This window comes from Patiria miniata, unplaced genomic scaffold (assembly GCF_015706575.1).
Source record: "Patiria miniata isolate m_02_andy unplaced genomic scaffold, ASM1570657v1 HiC_scaffold_30, whole genome shotgun sequence".
Taxonomy (NCBI): domain Eukaryota; kingdom Metazoa; phylum Echinodermata; class Asteroidea; order Valvatida; family Asterinidae; genus Patiria; species Patiria miniata.
This window is the reverse complement of record NW_024037070.1, coordinates 2,789,212-2,812,896: the sequence shown is the minus strand read 5'-3', so window position 1 is coordinate 2,812,896 and position 23,685 is coordinate 2,789,212. Positions and strand designations below refer to the sequence as shown.

Below are 23,685 nucleotides of genomic sequence, written 5' to 3'. Positions count from 1 at the left end.
TTTTTAGACACCCCTGTTATGACGTATTAACAGTGCCTATCCTTGTACAATATGGTGCGCCCTGTAATCACAACTGATGGAAACAACTTTGCTGGTGCAAAGTGGTGCTGCTGAGTCGTATTCCTTTTTATTACGTTTCTCTTCCTCAAAATAGCTCTTAGAACATGCCGAACCAAAGTTAAGATATCCAAGCTCCGACACGACAAATTTCGACCTGGAATTCTCGTTAATTCTTGACGTAATTTGAGTGCAAAGGTAGGAGCGGTGGTGATAACTTTTGGTTGTGGATTTTGCGCCTGTGCGGTGAACCTTAACCTCATCCATTCACGTTACGTACGCACCACAGCTAGCCACAGCGCGTGGTTTTTCTGTGAACCCGTGGAACGTAAAAGAATCCGCGCCAACACCGCAAAGATGCAGGGCGCCATTCACAACTCGACAAGCCGGCTAGTTACATCACTGACCCAGCTCGTGCGACCATCTCGGACAGCAAGGACCGCCGGCTTGAGGCCATTTCTCTCGGCAAAGATGATGGCAGGAGATACTGAGGGCGATCAGCCCAGGAGGACCAAAGTGCTAACGATGGATACAATGAATCCACACATTAAGTTGATGGAGTATGCGGTCAGAGGACCCATCGTGGCAAGAGCGAACGAGTTGGAGAAGCAACTGGAGCAGGCATGTGTCATTCCTCCATAGCTCCACACACTAGTCCATCATCATGTCCATGGTGTCATTCTCTGGTTGTACATCTTGTGGGATGCATGTGGACATCCATAGTGTTCGCCATCATTTTGTGTCCTAGTCTGAGTAACTAAAAAGGGGGGGGGGGGGTATTTGACCACTAAAAAGAAAACGGTCACTGTAAATGTTAGCTACTCCTAGAACTATGAGGCTCCGCGTGAGCGGAGCCTCATAGATGTAGAAGCCCGCAAAATTGTCTGCAGCACAAAACACTAATAAAGTACAAAAACGTCCATCAAAATGCAGACATTTCACACAGAACCGCTGCACAGTTTGCCCCTATACTCCGTACTTTACCTCTTGACATACTCACGTATCTTGGGCACAACTAACATAGGTGGATTCTGTCGGTTTTTAGGCCAAAATGATGAAAAATATGCCCTTTCCGCACTGAGCCAACCGAACACTTGAAACGTGCACGCATATGATCGAGCGATGATTTTCGGTTCGCTCGGAGCGCGCCGCGGGGGGTACGGTACAAGGCGAAATGATAGTATGTGCATGCGTACAAGTGCATGTACCGTACCCCCCGCGGCGCGCTCCGAGCGAACCGAAAATCATCGCTTGATCATATGCGTGCACGTTTCAAGTGTTCGTTTGGCTCAGTGCGGAAAGGGCATATTTTTCATCATTTTGGCCTAAAAACCGACAGAATCCACCTATGTTAGTTGTGCCCAAGATACGTGAGTATGTCAAGAGGTGAAATACGGAGAATAGGGGCAAACTGTGCAGCGGTTCTGTGTGAAATGTCTGCATTTTGATGGACGTTTTTGTACTTTATTAGTGTTTTGTGCTGCAGACAATTTTGCGGGCTTCTACATCTATGAGGCTCCGCTCACGCGGAGCCTCATAGTTCTAGGAGTAAATGTTAGCATGGTCATGATGGTTAGACGGGTACGTACGGGTAAATAAATGAGAGAGTGAGATTGTAACCATCCATTGTCACTCATGACATCACCAGGCATGAGAATGTGCCTACAGTGATTCCTGTTTTGGGTTTTTTGGTTTTGGGTTTTTTTGGTTGCCCAAATTTCTGTGTTTTTGTTTTTTATTTTGAGCCTGTTTTGGGGTCCTGATTTCACATCTTTTTTCCTGTTTTTCACAAGTTTCCTGTTTTTTTTTCATTGAAATTCATTCTCATGTCGGCATGACAGCCTAGCCCTATTCTATGGCCACGCACTAGAGTATTGTGGGAAAGAACGTAGTATCCAGATGCCACTTCTTTGGTTGTGTACAAAGTCTGTGAAGAGTCAAGTGCATTTTCAAAGTATTTTCTAACAAAATTGGAAATGTTTTTCAGTCCCAGATTCATCACATTTTTGCAATGACTGACCTTCATTGAGATAATAATGAAAAAAAAGTGGCATCAGGATGCAACATTCCGTCATGTCCCTATTGTGCCAGGAAGTTTAAAATGAACATGTTCTCAAGATTTTTCATACGTACATCATGTACATGTAATTTCAGATTGAAAATTCTGAATCTTCACTTTTAATCATCGTTTCAGTTACCTAATTATTCATTTAAGCGTTTCTTGGTATATCACTTTTCTATAATGCAGTGCAAATTGTTCCTTTAGTATTCTACAAAGTTGAGTCACTGAACTGTATCAAAGGTTTTTACTTCAACAGTTGTGTTGGGAAATGTGGTTGTTAAACTTTCCTCTGTTTTAAACTAATTATAAAATATTTAACCAATAACCATCACTGCAGAACAGTGAAGTTCTATTCGCAAAACAAAATCACATATATCAACAATACTACTCAGAACCAGTATTTGTAGTAGTGGGAAAAATATTCAAGTTAAGCACAGAATATTAAAATTGTTTTGAAAATGTTCATAGTCATACTTTGAATAGAATTTGGAATGTTCCAGAATGATTTGTATAATCCTTTGAATAACGAATTTATTGGTGGCATATTTCAAAGTGAAAATTGTGCTGTTTGAACATCCCTAACTTAATTATTTCTAAGATGGAATATTAAAAAACAAACTTAGTTTTATATGTTGTATTTTGAAGAATGGAATTCTGAAGACAAAATCATTTAATTTAATCACCTTTTCTTTGTTTGTTTTTGATGTAACAGGGAGCGTCCAAGCCTTTCAACGACATTGTCAAGTGCAACATTGGTGATGCACATGCAATGGGACAGCGACCTTTGACCTTTCTTAGACAGGTATGTGCTCATCCCCCCCATCCCAACCACCACCCCCTTCCCTTTCATTAAAAATGTGTTTATTCAAAATTTGTCTGACTGAACTTTGGTTATTGTTTGAACGTATGATGGTCAAGGAGGTTCCTTGTTTTAAGCTACTGCTGTTTAAATTCACACACTGTTATTTTAAAATCAACTGAAATAGCTTCAAAGGCTACTCGGACTTTGCCTAGAATATAAGATAACTTGATGCAATTTGTTAGCAATATGATTAACTTATCCACAAATTATCAGGTGTTTTTAGTAGAACTAATTATATGCAGGCCTGCCTGTGCATGTGTTGAGTTAACATTTGTTAGCCATTCTAGCAAAATGAGATAGAACTGGGCAGAGGTCGAAATTAGGGTTTATGGGTACTTGTATTAGGAAAGAAAATGAAATTCTCATACAAAATACTGTTTGTTGCACTTCAGTTGGACATTCCAGTGACAAGTTGTGGCTGTTTTAAGTTCACATTCATTGACATGGCAAAAATGTGAAATTTGTGAGAAAAAGGGCTTTTAAGGTTTGAGTTTTGTAGTTACGGAAATGAAAGATTCAATTCCCCCCCCCCCCCTAAAAACGCTTTTATCACACAATTTTCATACTAATTCTTGAAGATATGTGTGTCCGATGTTTAAGATTCGCTTTCAAATAAAGAACATTTCCAAATCCAATCCAAGCTAAGACTTCCTATGCTTGGCCATCATAGGACATTGGAACCTCCCCATAATAAACGTACACTGATTTGAGTTTAAATGAATGTAAACCTGAAATTTGTCCGTGTCCAGTACACAGCGTCTGTCTACAACAGCTTTTCCTTATGATTTTTCTCAGCTAATGAAACTGATAAAATTGCCATTATAAATGCTTTAATATATTTCGTTAATGGTATCGCACTATGATGTCTTGAACTGAAATATGTTTGAGCAATTATAAACTTTAAAAAGTATAAAATAAATCAACAGATGAACAAATTAACAAATAATAGCATACATACTGTATAAAACTTGTGGTGATTCTTAGTTTTGTTGAGAATGCGGTTTTGCCATAAATACTTAAATACTGCGTTACCTCAATCCATATGCAAATTGTCCATGACCCATTCCCATAGATAATACTTACACAGCTGACGTATGCCTGCTGTGTTAATTGTGCTAATATTCTCACCCTTGCATGGGTTATACAGTGCTTACATCACATTGCCTGCATGAACAATTGTGCGCATACGTGGCCATTATTTAGGGTACTAATCAAGCATAGTGTTGATGCGCTGTGATCAACTACATGTAGATGCATAAAATACGCATGGAGGGGGCTGCCAGATATGTCTGCTTCCTTTGCATACATGTACCAGCAACTTTATATTATATTATACCAGCAACAACAAAAATCGAAGATGGAAGCAGTTTTAAAAATTGACATGTAAAAGAAAAAAGTGGAGTCGATCAACATATTATGTGTTACTGTGAAATGATCTAGATCTCTTTAGATTAGAACAATAAAAGGACATTTTAATGTGGCCTAATTTAGTTTATGGGGTACTTTGGGCTAAAAAAGTTGAAATTTTAAGTTTTAGCACCATCAGACAATCGATTTTCGTGCTACCGCTCTTCCCCCCCCCCCCCTTGTTTGGCAATTTTGGTCAAAATGGGCGTGGCCACCAATTTTCAAATGACCATATTTCCATAACCTGTGGGCCAAATTTGTTGATCTTGGTTGCTTTGGAAAGGTAACATCATAAGGAATCCAAAATGATGACCTTTTGACCTTTACTTTGAACTTAATTTGACCTAGTGGATCACGTGACCTTGAGACGAACTTTGATAAAAAATTATACCCCAAGTCGTTTTCTACAAAATATCCAAAAATTGGGGGTATAATGTTTTTGTTTGGTTCTAGCTAATGTCAAAGTTGGCAAACATGTTGCAAAATGTGATGGCCCTATACACGAACACATTTCTGGGACAAAAACATCCCTGATTTAAATCCACTAGTACACTGTATAGGGATATCACATTTTGCAACACGTACATGTTGATACATGTATGTATGCCAACTTGGAGATGAGCTACATTTGTAGAAACCCAACCAAAAATATAAAAAAACTACAATGCCGCCATTGGCGCCACCTTTTCTGCAGAGTTTTCTTGATTTTGGGGATACTTTTTTTACAGTTCTTGCATCAAAAATCCATATTATTAATTACCATAAATATTTCAGTAGTGCCACTTTGTTGAAAAAAGTTTCAATTTTGGGAACAAAATCACAAGAATTGATTTTGCCCCCAAAAGTAGGTATAGTGCCCTTAAGCTGTGTTTTTGGATAACAAAATGTCTTTCATTTAATGGATAATGACCCAAGACGATACAAAATTTGAAGGTATTTTAATGGAAAGTGTAGAAATTATGCCACATGCAATAAAGCGCCATTTTGTGGTAACAGCAGTGCAACCAAATGACGTCATACTGAGAATTTTAAGCCAAACTGACCCTGGTCCGAATAGGGTTCAAATGAAAAGATGATTCACTAAATCTGTGGCGTAGTCACTCGTGATTCACATGCCAGCAGACTGCATGTGTGCATGGATACTTTTCAGATTCCCTGTATTTCTATACCAGATTTCATTGTGACATTCACGCATCAGTATACAAAATAGGGTATGCATACAAAACTGAATTAGAAGGGGCGGTTATATTAAATGTATCACTTTCCACAAAATCAGTATGTCTTAGCCCTACGGACTACGTACATGTACTCATACTACGCATGCACATGCACGAATGTACATGTACATCAGGGAATTCTCTCATATCATCAATGATGCAGCATCTTAGATGATGCAAGTCATGCCAGCAGACATGTAAAGGTCTCAAACCTCCTTAGAAATGAGGCTGGTGCAATATGTAGCATGTAAAAACAATTGCAGTGATTTTATGCCCAAATCCCTGCACACCGATAGCACATACAATCACTAATTTTATGTTGAGTACAATATTTGATCCGGGTTATAAGACAGTGATGAATTGTGCAAATAATTGTTGATGATTATTGGCTTTCAACGTTAAAGATTGTGAAGCTGCCAAACTGCCATCGTAATTTGACAAATTCTTGATGAATAATTTTGGTATGATGATTAGGATTGATGTGAAGATATGGCTTTTCATTTTGCCATCTGTGGTTGATGGGAGATTTTATACAAGGGATTTGTTTTAATATGAAATATTTCATATTAAAAATATTATGTGTCTTCACGTCGCTCCTACTGGTAATCATATTGAAATTATTGAAATACATGCAGAGAATGAAATTTCAGATTTCTAGAACAACAGTTTGTAGATTTTTTGTGTCGGGACACATTTGTGTGTGTGTCAGGAGTCTGGACACATTTACTTTTGGGTATTTTTCTCCTTTTCTGAACTATTTGTGTTTAGCCTGGACCTCTGCAGGCATTGAATTGAACAAGTCATAAATTCCTGCTTCATTCAGAACAATTAACAAAGCAACATCCCCCCTCAAATCAAACCACCCAACCTACCAAATAACCCCAGCAAGAACAATACTTTACTTAGAACTGGCTTCACAGGCACTGACTGTACCCACAGGTGGAATGCAATGTTCATCATCAGGCTTTTTATTGGAATGAAATGGAGGCAGTATCCATTGACAAAAAGTGCCCTTGATAAAGCTTGACTTATCGTTAATTTAAAAAAAGAAGAGGTGCAGCTGTTGTGAATACCTTTAATAGACAGATTTGTTTGGGGGGTGGGTGTAAACTACAATGTACATAAAGATCTCTTGGACAGTACATGTACTTTTGAACTCCCCGCCCACACATTTGTTAGTTTAGTGCAATTAGCAGTTGACACTTGCCCTGGTAGATGCTGATGTCACATAAGGCCAAGAAAAACATATACATGTATAGGGCCTACTTTTTTTAGTGTCTGATTACATGCAGTTTCAAAATAGGAAAGGTACGGGTATGTTGGTAATTGTTTCGTTTTATTTTTTCGAATATTTTTTTATGCTGATTAAACGATGTTATGGTGTAGGCCGATTTCACCCCAAATGCGTACGTTGGCCAGAATTGTTTTCAAAGTTATCAAAACAAAACCTCAATATGATGAAATTTTGCTCTCGTGAAAGGAGAAAAGGTTGAAGGCTGATGATACTTAACCAAAATGGAAGATTTAAGTATAACACCACATAATGTATAATGCTAGTCATGAAGAGAACATGGCCAATACGGTCGGTATCACGCTGTATCGGCGTGCTTGCTTGGACTGCCATGTGTTCAGCGTCTCAGCAACCACTTGCATGCACCAGCAGTGGAAAATTTGGAAAACACTGTACATGTAGGCTGTTTTGCTACAACATGTTCGAGAATGAGTATTAAGAACTTGCAGTATATACACATGGAAACGGAAAGTAAAAACTAAAAGAGAGATCAGGTTCTGTGAATTAACTCTTTTCAATGATGTTTGCGTGACATTTTTTATAACGTTGAAATTCGACCATGTAGGCCTTGTAGGCTCAGTGCTATGGACTGTTCCCAGTCCTTCATTCAGCATTTTGGCTGTAATCTTTATAGTGGCGGGTACCAGTCTACCATAATTACATGCCGCATATACTTTTCATCACCCTGAAGGAAACTTACTGAGAGTGTCAGAAAAACAACGGAGGTTTCTTACTGAATTCATCATTGTAAATAAGCAAACAAACAGATATGGAAAGAGAATATGTTTTGTAAGGGTTTTTGATGTCAACAGATTGTTCAGGAGCATGTTTGTGAAATGGGAACAAAATTTAAAACGTGCATTTTGCAATTTTACGTGTTTCACAGAAAAAAATAGGGTCAAGTCGAGATATGGGAACCCCGGGAAGCAGAAATATATACATTTTTTTGGGCCTTAAAGGGAATATACAACATTTGCAAACATCGAAAAATAAAACTACCAAGTTTTTGCGAAATACCTTAATAGGACGTTGGTAAATGACAGTCTAAAGCATCCTGTAAAATTATGGCACCTGGTATACTGTCATTTTCAAGAAAAGTGGTATTTTTGTATCAATTTCCAATGCTGATCTGCCGATCAGCGTTGGAAACAACTGGCTTTTTTTCAAATACTGGCCCCAATTGACTATTGCACTTGTTTGCAATCGATTACAAACCTATGAACGGGTACGAGCCAGCTAGACTGGTTCCCTGACCTTACAATTCCCCAATGTATGTAAACTGCTCTGTTTCTTCTTATATGGAGTCAGGGAACCAGACTACAGGTAAATGATCGTTTTTCTTGGTTTTTATAGCATTTTCGAACCCAAAACCTCCAAAAAGTCAGTGTAACTATATTTGCTTTATATTTCCAATCCCCCAATTCCATCCATTTCTGAAAATTACAGCAAAAGCAAATGATGTATATTCCCTTTAAGTCAGTCATGGGTGACACAGGAACAGCACACCTCTACTAACCTCATCTATATGCATACAAGGTCAGGTCAGGTCAGGTCAGGTCAGATCAAATTTAGTCATCAAGGATTATCCCCAGTGGATCTTCTGCACCAGTAATCTGAGCTATTTTTAGAAATGGTACATGATGACAAATATTTTTTCTAAATTTAATAGGATTTCCTTCTTTTTTTCCCTCCAGCCTTACCCATTATTTCCTCCATTTTTAGCATTTTGTACTGTAGAAATTACTCTTTTGGGGTCTGCTGGACACTTTTTCCTATGTTATCCCTGAAGTTAATATATCATGCCTGTAAATTACGTGTAACAATTATCGACCGCTGTGATGTGGGATATGCAGCTTCTAACACCCGAGGGGTGCTTGTGCACCAAACAGCATATCCCACATCACAGCAGTCAATAATTGTTTTGTTGTATCATGCCAATACATTGTAAGACAAAACGATAAATGGTTGTAACTTACTATTGCAAGAAATAAATAATGTCAGTGCAGTGTAACGCTTGATAACTGCAGGCTTTCCTGCTGGACATGAGACGTAGCCATTGCGCATTGCATGTATGCATGAGTTCTCAGTCGCGAAGGCCTGCAGGTTCTACATGCGTGCGCAGCGTACAGTGTATATGTGGTTAACTATTGTGCTTTTTACAGACTGGACACGTGACTGTTCTCAACCAATGAAATTACAGTATCCAAGCACACGATATTACAATTTAATTTGCCACTAATTTTTTGTGTAATAATCCAAGTAAAATTGCTGGTCACATTTGTCAATTTGAATTTTTTTTTATTTTTATTTTTTTTCCAGGTGGTAGCCCTGTGCACCTATCCCAAGCTCTTAGAGGATCCCAGTTTCCCCGAAGATGCCAAGAATCGAGCCCGGAGAATCCTCCACTCGTGTAAAGGAGGAAGTATAGGTAGGAGACCGTCAAACTCTCAGTTGCATTAAATATTGGACATTGTGATGTAATCGAAATTTCAAAATCTTTAAAAAATTTAAATTTAAACAGCCGCACAAAACAAATTCCATGGGTCTACTTAAAAAACTACTTTTTAACCCTTACCCTACTTGACCCTCCAATGCATGCCAATTGTGCCTCAAGAAAATCTCCTATGTTTTTTGCATGGCCCTCCAATATCTGCCATGTCATTTCAAGGGTAACTGGACAGGCACTCCAATACATGCTACAGAGAACAATGAGAGTCCTCTGATAACAAAGTGAGTGCCCCCAGCTGGTCAGTATCAGGCACCCTCCAGGGCCTCCAACTCCTGCCAATTGGAGCCTTCACTGTTAAGACTTGTTATCTGCCAAATAACTGCAGCTGGAGGGCATTGGCATAACCAACTGACATGCAGTAAACTACCCTCAGAGAGTAAGGGTTAATAGACTTAGTGTTTTGTTATTTGTCCTTTTCTTTACGAAAAAGTGGAATTTTTACTTCTGTAAAAGCACCTTCTAAGGTGGTTTTTTTTTAATGTAATTTAGATTTCAAAATTTAACATGTTTAAAATTTAAAATTTGAATTCAACTCTCCACAAACCAAATTTCCCAAATTCTACTAAGGCAGAGATAATTTTTAGAATTTTATTTTTATTATTTCCCAATTGTGTTATGAAAAGTGAAAAATTTCTATAAAAGCAGCTTCCAAAACCAGACACTGTTTGTGAAATAGAAGTCTGCTTTTTTATCCAGCCCCCAGTTTAATCAGTTCTCAATTCTTCTGTGTACTCAAAGTCTCAAACACCTTCAGAGTTTGACAGTGTGTAGATGTGGGTTATAAACCAAAGTTCACCAATTCAGCCAGCTTTTGGGATGTTGTAACACAGATTGGTTTTTTGATAATTTTTCTAATTGGACAAGGCATCGCATGACCTAACACTTAACCCCAAACCAATAAATGCTATCACCACTCAATGGGTTATCACCCGTGATGCTGTAACCAACACAGGCAGAACAATGGTGTAACTATGATAACACGATCGGTCCTTTTTTGGGGACATGAGTCCCTCTCAAAGATGAGAGGACCAAAGAGCATGCTCAGTAGCAAAAAGGTGGATAGTTATCACCGACGGAAATCAGTGTACAAATGTACGTGCAAATCCTGCCGAATTGAAATACTTATGCAGTGTATTTGAAACGGAATTCGCACTTCAAGGTTCTTTATGGAAGGTCCAATGAACATCAAGCAAAATGTAAAGCCTGAAAAAACTTGTGCGTTAACCTTGACCCGCCCTACCTGGATTTTAGGCTAGATTTCCGAACTGCAAACTGTTTATTGCCACATTTGGCCAAAAATTTTAATGAACTACATTTTGAAAACGCAAATTTGTTTGTGTGCTGTTGGATAATTAACAAAAATCAATTAGGTTAATTAAACAGATTACCATAAAGAATGCTTTAAGTCCAAAATAAATATAAAAGACTAACAGATGCACAAACCAAAAGAAATGTTGCAAAATAAAGTTATTTTCCTACCTACATTGTTACTGCTTGGATAGTTTTTAGGGCGTTACCGTGAACACACATTTTGTTTTCTTGGCCAATAGTTGTTGAAACAGAAAAAGAATTATCCATGAACAGTTAATCAAAATCATAGTTTTCAAATTTTGTCAAGCCACCTGGACCAAGAACATTTAATTTTTTAGTGCTGCAGCCGAACCACCGAACCGAACTAACAATAGCCGAACTTGGCCTTCCGAACCGAACCCGAACCAAACCGAACCCAAATGTCAGTTCGGAAAGTTCGGCAAGTATTTGTTGACAGCGCTAGGTATGCTAATGCTTGCAATGAAAGGGCAAAAATAAAATGCACAGATGATTGAATCATGAAGATGAATGCGGTGACTTGTCAACACGGTAAGTGTTGACAAGTCACCGCATTCATCTTCATGATTTGCAGTGTTCTAGCAAGGCATACAATAGGATACCGGGCCAATACGCTTTGAAAAAATCGTACGCGCCTTAAGATTTTCTCAATGAAAAGCGTGCTCTTTGCAATATTCATGCAGCGTGGTCAGTATCTCTGGCCCATGCTGCGCCGTGTTCGTTCCAGCGTGACGTAGTATGGTTGGACCAAACCAATTGCGGCTATCCTCGGCGAAATTCACCAGCATTTTCAGTTTTTTTTCACTGTATCAGAATTTTAAAAAAAATACTTTTTTTGGAGTCTGAAACCTTTCCCATATTCAGAATAAGTTCTTTCTTTTCGCAATATATTTTTTTCGTTGAGAATGAATACGAAAAACGATGTAATCTCCTAAAAGAGGGTGAAACACCCCTTTACAAAATTAATGGATCCGTCCACAATATGAATATTCATGGCAGTCGCGAATCGAAAAGTTATAATTTTATACGGCAGCTACTTGTCAGCTTGTTGCTAAAAATAATTATGATTTCATAAGTTTGGCACAGTAAAAGGACCTGTTTGTTCTTAGAACAAAACAAATCAGCAATTATTGCCACGAAGCAATCATCAGGGCATGCTCGGATGGGACGGAACTTGTCGGGAAAACCCGTCAGCACGTGTGGGAAAATTTTATGGCGATCGTGTAGCGTAGGGCCCCTGTTTTGTTTTGATCAAATTAGAGTCAAAAATGTGTTTTATTGCTAAAAAAATCACCTTTATAATCAAAAGCAGACTTCTCAATTCTAATGACACCCGTTTTGCAATTTTTAACAGTTTCTTGAGGTAGAAATCACGATTTTCCTGCGCGGTTCGTACCTTGCGATTCAGCGCGCCGTGCGTGTTCACGGTACATCGCGCGGTGATCGCCATCTTTATTTTCGGGTTGCGTGTTGTGTCGCCGCGCTGACATCGTCATTTTACCCCCAAATTTCCCTTAAAAAAATCAACACCCTGCCCTGTATCTATGACATACCTGTTTATTGAGAACCAACAAGTTTGGTCTGTCTAATAATTTTAAAGTGGAATTCGATCGCCAATTTTATCATAGTTGCCGGGCCAGATAGGGCTGCGATAGGTAACACGGTAGCAATTTACAATGTTCATTTCTCAACGTCATCAAGTCAAATTATAACGGACTTTTGTTTACATAACAAAAATAAGATTCATCCTTCAACTTGTGTAAAATAGCATGTGGAAATTGCTGTGCCTATTTCTGTCAGACGTGCGCGATACACACCTGTTTGTTCGAAAAGGGGAACTGCCCATGTATGCTTTTCATTGTATGCTTTTCATTGTAACTAGTAATACATTGTATGGACATGTATATTATGTATGTACTTCCGAAGCCGAACCGAACCCCGAAGTTCAGAGGAAAAAATCGAACCGCAAACGAACCGAACTTTGAGGATCAGTTGCAGCACTAATTTTTTTTCATTCTGGTCAGTACTGAAGATAAAATAAAATTAAAATAATAGTATACAAATATCGAATGCTTCGAGTGGTGTAGTAAAACTAGCCTCCCGAGGTGATCCATGGACATTCTATTTTCCCGAGGCGAAGCCGAGGGAAAATAGAATGCTCCATGGATCACCGAGGGAGGCTAGTTTTACTTCACCACGAGATAAAGCATTCAATATTTGTTTTATAACACTTCACCCACAGATTCTGCTTGGTTTTAATATTTTTAATTATTTAAATCTGAACAAAGTTGAAATAAACTTCAATTTCAATACAAACTTGGTGGAAAAAGTATTTCTCTCTTCCAAACTACCCCTTCGTGAAATGTTTGAACTCAACTCTGTGGCGCGCTCTCTTTGGAACAAAACGTGCAACGCGCGCATCAGCATGCATTTACACACAAATACCGCGCCGTGGAAATAGTACTTTGGTTGCTAATGGTATACATGTAGTACTTTTGTTGCTACAGGTATAGTACTTTTGGCCGTGCACAGAAAGATAGCAAAAATAGAAAGTATCATGTGACTCGCTCTCGGCCAATCAAGACACAGAATCCGTAGGTGAGGTGTTATAATAATGCTTAGGCCTATATAGCACTTTCCATAGTATCAACAATCTCAAAGCGCTTTACAATTCTTCCCCCGTTCATCAGGCCATGAGACCACATGGCGGGCGATATCAGCGCCCAATCGGTCCTCTACCCTCACAGGTACCCATTCATACTCCTGGGTGGAGAGAGGCAATTGTAGTTGAGTGTCTTGCCCAAGGGCACAAACAACATGTTCCTGGCTGGGTTCAAACCCACGCACCATCGTACATGAGTAAAACACCATAAGGCCCAAAAAAAAAAGTCTCCGGTTTCTGGTATGGAGCTTGCCCCAAAAGTGGTGCGGCGACGCGGTTTTTTTTTTTTTTTTTTTTTTTTTTACCCATTTTTTTTTTGGGGGGGGGGGGGGCTGATGACTGCAAATGGTGCCCGACTAAACTTAGTGCAAATATATGGGAGTCCAGAGAGGCCACATAAAGCTTATTCTCGATCATAACCCCATCTAAAAACACGTTAAAATTGTGCAGCAGCAGGATTCAAGTCAAACCAGTGAGTTTGGCGGTTTTGAGACATCATCTTGTATTGAAAAAAAACTTTTTCATTTTGCCGACGCGCATGGCTACGGCAACGCGCGCGCATACCAGAAACCGGAGACTTTTTTTTTTTGGCCTAACCACTTGACCATGACATTCTACTACAAGATACTACATGTAGTACACACATCATGATGAAGGAATGAAAACTCTATGATTGGGCTACTGAAATTTGATTGGTTTGCTTTTATTAATATTTGCTTTCAGAAAATACTGTTTGTTGCATGTACATGTACATTGTACATTCACTATTTCTTTTTTCAGACCCTTGTGAGCTTGCCATGCACCCCAAGAAATGAAAACGTGTAATGCTTTAATACATATTTGCATCCTCCAATACATTCCATGGGGGAGGGGGATTGGCATATCTGGCCTTTTGGCAAATATTACAATAATACAGCAAGGGTTACATTGCCTCCTTCAAATCAGAGTAATCTGCTTCAGTTGGGGAGCTTCAAGGCACAAGATCCTTATTTACTCACAGTGTGCTGATTTTGTGTGTGTTTGCCGTGTGTTAATTCATTTAGGTTCATACAGTGAAAGTCCCGGCCTAGACGTCATACGCGAAGACGCAGCGGACTACATCCAGAGACGAGATGGCGGTATCCCTAGCAACCCTAATGACATTATTCTGTCGGCTGGAGCAAGCGAAGGAATCAGGGTGAGATGAAGAGCGCAAAGCGGTTTATCAACTTTGGTTTAAAAACTTGTGTTACCTTTTTTAATATCCCTCTGGCTTTCAAGCCAGAAGGGGGCTATTGGGATTGCGTATTCCTTCTGTGTGTCCGTGTGTATGTGTGTTCCAGTTCACTGTAAGTTCAGTCATCAATCTCAACCAAACTTGAAAAGTGGTCTGTGGAGAGAAAACCAACGTCAAAAAAATCCTTTCCAATATGGATATTTACAAGGTCTGTGGAGAGCTCAGCTCAGTATTACTAGCAACTCCAACATGTGGGCCTTTTCACACTAAAGGGGTACAAAAATGTGACATGGGGTTGGGCAATGAAGCAGGGTAATAATATCAAGTTGTTTGTCCTAGTTTCCACTTGTACATTTTCACCCTATTGTTGAGGATTGTGCTTTTAAAGAATTTAAGACTTTCCCGGCAAATTTGACAAGATATTTATGCTCAAAGTGCTACGTACTGGTATGTCACATGGACAGAAAGTTTGCCAGGAGGATGGCGCAAGTGTTACTTGCAGTATTTTGATTGATTTTTGGTGTTTGTTTTTCATCAAAAATTCTGTTCAGGACTAACTAAGTAGTAGATTTCTTCATTTACAAAACCTCCTCTTTTGAGGAGATGTGGGTCATTCTATAAGTTTGGGGTTCACTTTTTTCTCTGTCCCTGTTTAGAGTTTAAGTCAAAACATTACTTTCTTTGAGATTGTACTTCTTGTTTTTATTATTCAGTGTGTTCTGAAGCTGTTAGTATCTGGTAAAGGGAAGGAGAGAAGTGGAGTTATGATTCCCATACCGCAATATCCACTCTACTCTGCAACACTAGCTGAAATAGATGCTATACAGGTAACAAAAGTGGATTTGTGTCATTATTTGGCAGGAATGTGGAAGCTAGAAGTAGAAATATACATCAAATTCAAATTTTACAGTGGTGCTAAACAAAAGAAAAATTTGGGCAATATCAGCATTCTGAAATGTCCATGACAGAGCTTTTACAAGCGCAGTGAGTGAACCTGAAAATGTATATTTCAAATCGTGAACATCCATCATCGGAAAGATGTTGCATCCTGACGCCACTTTTTTTCATCATGTATTATCTCTGTGAACATCAGTCATTGCAAAAATGTTGAAAAGACATGAATCTGGAACTGAGAAGCATTTCCAATTTTGTGAGAAAATACTTTAAAAATGCACTCCACCCTCCATAGACTTTGTACACAGCCAAAGAAGTGGCGTCTAGATACTACATTCTTTCCTATCATCTAGTAACGGTCAAGGAGTTACAGACTAGGAGTTTTAGATCCTTTCTCTTAATCACTAGTTAGATGTCCTGGTTAATTGGATCTTTCGCGGACATTGCATTTCCATTCATAAAAGCTGGAATTGCCCTCTTTCTTTGTGAAACTTTGTATCATATCACAGAACTCTATTGAGATCACAGTGGCTAAGGACACCTATTGTTTAGAATTGGCTTTGAATGCTCTCCATAGCTTTCCCACCGACACACTTCATTCTAAACTAAACAAGAAATAACCTTGTCCTTTGTTAGGAATTTCTGTGCAGGATGCATTTTCATTTCACGCCTAGTAATTCCAGTAACCACACCACTCAAAAACTAATGCAGGACGTTGAAAAAGTAATCACTTAATTTCATTTCTGTTGTTTTTTCAAGAACAGTAAAAACCTATGTATGTGTTGTATGTAGATGATTATCATTTGTCTACAAATAATTAAATTAATTGTAATTACCTTAATAAACACCGCCAAAAAGAAAAAAATCTTCACTCATTTGAGGGGTCATAATTTTGAATCTGATCGACTTATGATGACGTCATTTATATAGATTTTGGGGAATTTTATTAGCTACATTTTGATACCCCGTTTGGTATCACAGACTGTAAATCGGTCGAGATTGACAACGGAATATGAAAAATGATGCAGTTTGAAAAGTTGCAGGTTTAAAGATAATTTTAATTTGCAAACTTTGCAATTTCAAATTGTGACCCCTCCAATGAGTGTGGACTTTTTTTTTAAGGGTGTTTAAAGGAACAAACAAAAAATAGCTAATTTTAAGTTATTTTTTTTTGCATAAGTTGTTACCATTGAGTAATACGAACATGAAGATATGAATTGATAAATGGGTTAATGTTTTCCTAGATCAATTATTACTTGGACGAGGCTAATGCTTGGGGGCTGGACGTGGCTGAACTGCAGAGGTCGATAGACAAAGCCAGGACACACTGCACACCACGATGTATTGTCGTTATCAATCCTGGAAACCCAACAGGTATTGGAGACTAACCTAATGCTGATTTGTACTTCATGCAAACACGAAAGTGAATTTCTGACATTACGCCTACTTTTCGCAATGCAAATTCGCAAAAGTTGAAACACATTTCTGTGAAGTTTGCAGCGAATGTTTTACGACCTCGAATTCACTTCGCATTCACGTGAAGTATGAGCTGGCCTTGAAATGTTTCGCTAAGGCTGTCAAGAAATTTTTCAAGTTTCAATGAATGGCAGATTTGCTAAGATACATACTAGCACCATTTCCAAAATAAATCTTGTTTTGTGAATATGTGGGATCGATTACTGTTAAGACTAAGTTAAAAAAAAAAAAGTAAAGCACCAAAACTGGCATCTGAAAAGAGACAAAAATAGTGGTCTAATTTACTGGCTGGAATTTCTTGTAATTCACAAATTATCGTTTGAAATTGGTATGGTGGTCGACAATGGTGGACCAGTGCTTTGAATCCATGTTACCATTTTCAATCTATGTCATTTCCAGGTCAAGTAATCAGCAGAAGTAACATTGAAGACGTCATCAAGTTTGCTCACAGAGAGGGCCTGGTCATTGTAGCTGATGAGGCAAGTGTCCAAACTTTGAAGATCTTTGACAAACCAGCACTCACTATCTTACAAAGTCACAACAGTTGTCAGTGTATTGTTGTCAGTGTATTGTTGTCAGTGTAATGGATTCAGTTTCTGATTACACCATTTAGGAACTGCCAAAGTGATGCAACCAACCGTTTCTTCATCACAGTATTGTAGTTGAGTACATTTTTACGAGTACGAGTACCTTGCCATGCGTACGAGTGCAAGTGCAATGACATTTTTTCTATGAGAATGAGTAGTTACATGAGTAAGAGTATATTTCAGTGTGTACACATGTCCTGGAGTGCTCCTTTCTGTCCAACTAGGCAGTAGACAAATGCAAAAGCATCCTAAACAATAAAAAAAAATTGATCCTTTTCCTGCATATACCACATAAGCTTTACTAGTATTAATTGGCAACTCATCAAACCACTTAAACAGGTTTTGACAGTTATACGGCTTAAGCCTCCTATGGGCTCCGTGCGCCAACAAAAGAGGGCGCCCTTTACCTAGCAATGACGCCCCATGGGCGGGACATTTCGCTGGTTGACGCGCACCGTTCCTTGTGTGTGACACACGTACACCAGGGGATTTGTACTATGTATGTACACGACACGCAGTGGCCGTGCTTTGCGGCAAAATATTGTAGTCAGTCAAGATGGCGTTGTTCAGTCACCCCCAACTGTACTTTATTTGCCGGTGAGGGGGTACTTGTGAACAGAGCGGATACTTGTAACCATGGTAACTATCGCAAACTGTCAAAAAACCTAACCCCTACCTCTCTCAATAGCTTTTGTACAGGCTGGTCCAACTAGCAGAAACGACTATGAATTACACCGTATAACTGCTAAAGCCCGTTTAAGTGGTTTGATAGATAGGGTGACCATTAATACTGGTACAGATTGTGTGGCAGCCATTTTAACCTGTCAATTGTACCAATATGAGGCCAGCTTACAGACCTGTTAAAACTTGTAACCTGATAGATTTTGACCCATAGGATTACTCACTACAGATCGGCACTGAGAGAGGGAGGGTTAAATTTAAAATTCCAGTGAAAGAACATTTTCATGAATACGATTATGAGTCCTTTGCCATGAGCATGAGTACAAGTACCAGTATTTTTTTTCTTGTGAGTGCGAGTAATTTCTTGCGAGTGCGAGTACGAGTACAAGTTCAAAAATTACCAGAGTATGAGTTCTCGAATACAAAAACTACAGCACTGCTTCGTTGAACCCTGAGTTTCCTTTATGCTCAGATTCCTCAGATCAACTCTTGATATTTGTTAATCTCCTGAGCACAATAATCATAGTCACAGATTACTGTGCTTATTCTCACTCATTTTTGACTCTTTAACCAGGTCTACCAAGACAATGTGTACGCTAAGGGGAGCCACTTCCATTCCTTCAAGAAAGTCTTGACAGAGCTCGGAGACGAATACTCCAACCAGGAGCTGATGTCCTTCCATTCCACGTCCAAGGGGTATATGGGAGAGTAAGTGCCTCAAATCCTACAAATGCTGGATTTTGTGTGGATTGAAGCCACCTTTGTCTTCTCGCCCATCTTGTTCCCTGCGTCTGCTCCGTACTTGATGCAAGGTTTTTCCTCTTCTTCGTTCGCTAGGTGTGGTCTGAGAGGAGGCTACTGTGAGATCATCAATCTGGATACGGAGGTGAAGACTCAGCTCTTCAAGCTCATCTCGGCCAAACTCTGTCCCACCGTCTCTGGACAGGTAACCAGGCTACTCATTAGTGATACGAATTGGATAGGGAAAGGGGTCAGCCCTTTGAAATAATTTTCTGTGAAACAATTTTGTCAAAGATAATCTTAAATGAATGAAAGCATTTTTTTGTTGCTTTTGTCTTCATAGGCTGTAATGGACGTTGTCGTGAACCCACCAAAGGAAGGGGAACCATCGTATGAAACATTCTCAGAGGTAAGTCACGTCACTTTGTTGACACGCAGGTTTTCTTATGGGAGTACTTGGGAAAACAAAGCATGGCATCGTGGGATGTAGTTGCTCATGATGCTGTCTGTATTGCTATGCAGCCTGCCTGAGAACTGGGCCCAATGTCATTGCTCTGCTTTACCATAAGCAAAAAAAATATCCCACCAACTATAGCAGAAAAAGCTGCCCTTATGGTTAGCATATTTCACAGGTAAGCGAGGAATTTTGGCTTGAGCGCCTGCACTAAAGGATACTGTGCTATAAACAGGGTTAGCACAGAATTTCCCTGTTAGCAGGGAATTTCCTTGCTAACAGAGCCGTGAAGCTGAGCCCCATAGATCAGCAAATTGCTTGTGATTTTACTCAGCTGAATGTTGCTTCATGTTTCTGCTAAGCACCATTGTAGATTGGCGCCACCCACTAACCCCCGCCAATTTTCCGTTCCTGGTTTTTGCAGGAGAAGGCTCACGTGTTGTCCACTTTAGCAGAGAAGGCAAAGATTGTCGCTGAGGCGTTCAACTCGGTGGAGGGTATCAGCTGTAACCCTGTCATGGGTGCGATGTACTCCTTCCCAAGGATAGACCTACCACAGAATGCCGTCAATAAAGCCAAGGTAAGAGCTTAGGGGTTTGCTCTTCAGTTTGTCTGACGGCTTGTGCATAGTTTTTCACTGTTTTCTCTGACAGTGTAACATCCACTTAGTTGACAGTTCAACAGGTTAGTTTTTGAACATTCTTCTTATGGATTTTGATTGGTATGGTATTATTGGAACAAACATAATGCATGAAAAGCAAACGATCCTACATACCTTTAAGACAATTTGATTAATCATGAGTTCATCTGCTCTTGTCCCTGTCCTTGTTTTACCAGGAGGTAGGTAAGGCACCTGACGTCTTCTATGCTGAACATTTACTGGAAGAAGCCGGAATCTGTGTCGTCCCTGGATCGGGATTCGGCCAGAGACCAGGCACCTACCATTTCAGGTACGTCCAAACATTCTGCCTCATTAATCTTGAATTGATTATTCATCTGCATCGACCAGGCCCCTAACCAATTTTGAGCCAAAGGCAAGGCCCATTATCAGCGAGCAGGCCCCTAACCGGTTTTGAGCCAAAGGCAAGGGCCGTTATCAGCGAGCAGGCCCCTAACCGGTTTTGAGCCAAAGGCGAGGGCCGTTATCAGCGAGCAGGCCCCTAACCGGTTTTGAGCCAAAGGCGAGGGCCGTTATCAGCGAGCAGGCCCTTAACTGGTTTTAAGTCAAAGGCAAGGGCCGTTATCAGCGAGCAGGCCCTTAACTGGTTTTAAGTTACAGGCGAGGGCGGTTATCAGAGACCAGGCCCCTTGCCGGTTTTGAGCCAAGCAAGAGGGCCATTATCGTTACAGGCCCTTAACTGGTTTTGAGCCAAAGGCGAGGGCTGTTATTGGCGGCCCAGTTTTATACCAGATGTTTAAACTGCTCCCTTAATAATGAAATAACTTTGAATCTTTCCCACAGGATGACCATTTTGCCCTCCGTTGAGAAGTTCAAGGACGTGATGGAACGATTCAAGAAATTCCATTCCAGTTTCATGGCTCGCTACAAAGACGAGGACTGAGACAAGTTTAACCCCTCCTTTACTGCCACCATGATAGTATTTTTAACCAATCTGTATTGCCAAAGGTTGTACTCAAAGCGCGGTCCCCTAGTAATATATACACTGTATGCTATTGAATAAGCACCTTTACACCCTTTGATCTGTAAAATGTCAATTTCAAGCATATTAATATTTTTCAACTCCGCTTTAAACTTCATCGGATTTTTTCGACGGAAGGTGTTTTTTTTTTTTTACATTATCTCACCCATTTTAAAAGAAACACTCATGTGAGTGTATTTTCAGACACTTTGAATTTTTCTGTGGTGTTTTTCACAATGAGCTCAGAAGACATTTCATCTTTGGGTGAATGGCAGAGGCAGTATTTTGCCTCTGCGTTGGCCTAGTGGCACACCAAGTCATGAGATACCAGAACTGAAGTTTAGCGGTACTTCTTTTGGAACATATTTTTAAAAATTGAATGAAATAGCCTTCTGCTTAGCAGGTGGGTTGCAATTTTAGAAGTTTTAAACTGGATTTTTGTTTTTAGCGTGGCCTTTTCTTTCCAATTTTAATTCAAAGAGACACGGAATATACTAATGAACTACTGTCTCTTTTCAATGCTCTTTCACTTTTTGGACTTGAAGAATTTTTGTTTTGTTTTGTTTTGACGTTTGCTTTAATTTGAAAAGAGGAGGATAATTCTCTTGTACTTGCCCCTTGTTAACCAATACGTGATTCTTAAAACAGTTTTGATGGTGCCCCAGATTTTAAATTACAATTTTTTAATTGGGATTGGAAAATGTAGAGTTGTAGAACAGATTTGCGTTTTCAATAGACCTAATGACGTAGTGGCTTTGTTTACATTATGCGCTTTCCTATGGTAGCGAAGTCGGGACGCCAGACGAAGTAGGGACCGTCTACCACATAGGAAAGTGCACATGGAAACGAAGCGTGACGTCATTAAGTCTCAGGCCTATTGGACACAAAGATGTAGTTCAGTGAGTAGGTGTGCTGCAAGATTCAAAAGTGGACTGAGCAATCTGTCAACAGGGGGCGCCCTTCAAGTTAAGCGTGACAAAAAGTATGTGTATGCATTGGACACTGCCTGTATGTTTTACATGTGCAAACCCCAGTGACCATCGTAAACACCCTTACATACCGTGACCTGCATGACCAAGCACCCAAATATGTTTTGTAACTTAGAATTGTGTATGCATTTATTGGCCAGTCTGAAGATACTTCATGTACTCTCTTCTGTGCATTGAGATCTGTGTCTCTAGAGCCGTGTATAGAATAGTTGCAACATGACAGGTACCAGTTTGGGATGAAATTTTGTTGTCCCAGAATGGGAAAAACATCCTATTATGCAAAACTGGGGTTATCTTGATCGCATTATCAACAATGGTTACAAAACTAGAGAAACTTGTGTATTTTGCAAGTCCCTTAACGCTTTGACACTCATGAACCGAGATGGACACAAAATGAAGTCCAAATTGATATTTGTCACCCTTCTCGCTATACATGGCTGTGTATTGACACTATGGCTAAGTCCAAATTACTTGGCTACAGCTGGATATTAGTACACATGCGCCTATTGAAGTGGCTGCAGCCACTTCCCATAGACAGGTGCATACTTCTAGCCGTAGCCAAGTCATTCGGATGCGGCCTAAGCAGTGGTGATCATTGTGTATGAGTAGTTTGTCTTCCCCCTATTTGCATTGCATGGTGCCCTGCTTACGTGGTAAACGTTACTATGAACGTGTCATTCATTTATGGGTATCAGCCTATTGTCGTTTTATCATCTTGCTTTTGTTTTCCTCTCTGAACAGTATTCAAAGCAATAGTGTGAAATTAGAAGAAGAAAAATGGTGCTGGATATTTGGACTGATGGAACCAAAAACAAGGACAGTGTGTTGAATTATTTGTACATTGCATTCATTAAGCTGTTTTGGAAGCCGGAGTAGAAATTCAAGCCATTTATAATAATGAAAGATTTTCAAATCTTCATAAAAATTATCTCGTGGAGACATCGGTCGTAACATACATGGGGAGCAGACAAAGCTAGAATTCTGAAATAAAATGTTGGTGTTTTTATTTAGTGTCAGATGCAAGGCCATTCATTTTTATTTTGAAATAAAAATAAAAATTGCTGCTATTGAACTTGACTGGCAATCACTGATTTCTTTCTTTTCTTCTTTTTTTAAATTTTAACTGCCGGAGTGATTGTTGATTTTGGTATCTTGTTTTATTCAAATCAAGAGGTTTTCCCCTTTTTTTGGGGGGGGGGGATTGGATTAATTTGTTTTTGTTTTTTAATGATGGGTGATTTGCACTGAATGAAATGCACAATGGACTTGTTCTTCCCTTTTAAGAACGTGTTTAGTTAAAAGGAAATGTGTGTGTTGAAAAGTCATCAAAAAATAAATAAACTCCTCTGTGAAGTATCTTGCTTTACAGAACTATTTTGCTTCCAAATATATTTTCAATGCAATGATTGATTGACTGCAGTATTTATTATAGAAAAAAACATACTTATCCGACATAATGAGAAAAAAAACGCACAAATGAAATTGTTGATACTATGTAATTGACAAATTCTATTAGCTGATGTATCATTTATGTAATATATACAAGTATACATATTTTATTGGCTGTTTAAAATGTGTTAATAATAAACCCTTTGAAGTTTTAGAAATTAA

General features: G+C 39.3%; 1 protein-coding gene across 1 annotated transcript; it reads left to right on the top strand.

Moving 5' to 3' along the window:
• Window positions 1-45: 45 nt before the first annotated feature.
• On the top strand, window positions 46-23,685 carry LOC119739155 (alanine aminotransferase 1-like). Its single transcript, XM_038213986.1, has 13 exons — window positions 46-678; window positions 2,832-2,921; window positions 9,216-9,324; window positions 14,440-14,573; window positions 15,326-15,439; window positions 16,751-16,880; window positions 17,382-17,461; window positions 18,825-18,958; window positions 19,088-19,196; window positions 19,335-19,400; window positions 19,870-20,025; window positions 20,283-20,395; window positions 20,908-23,685. The coding sequence occupies exons 1-13, from the start codon at window positions 415-417 to the stop codon at window positions 21,005-21,007; spliced, it is 1,599 nt and encodes a 532-aa protein (XP_038069914.1). The 5' UTR covers window positions 46-414; the 3' UTR covers window positions 21,008-23,685.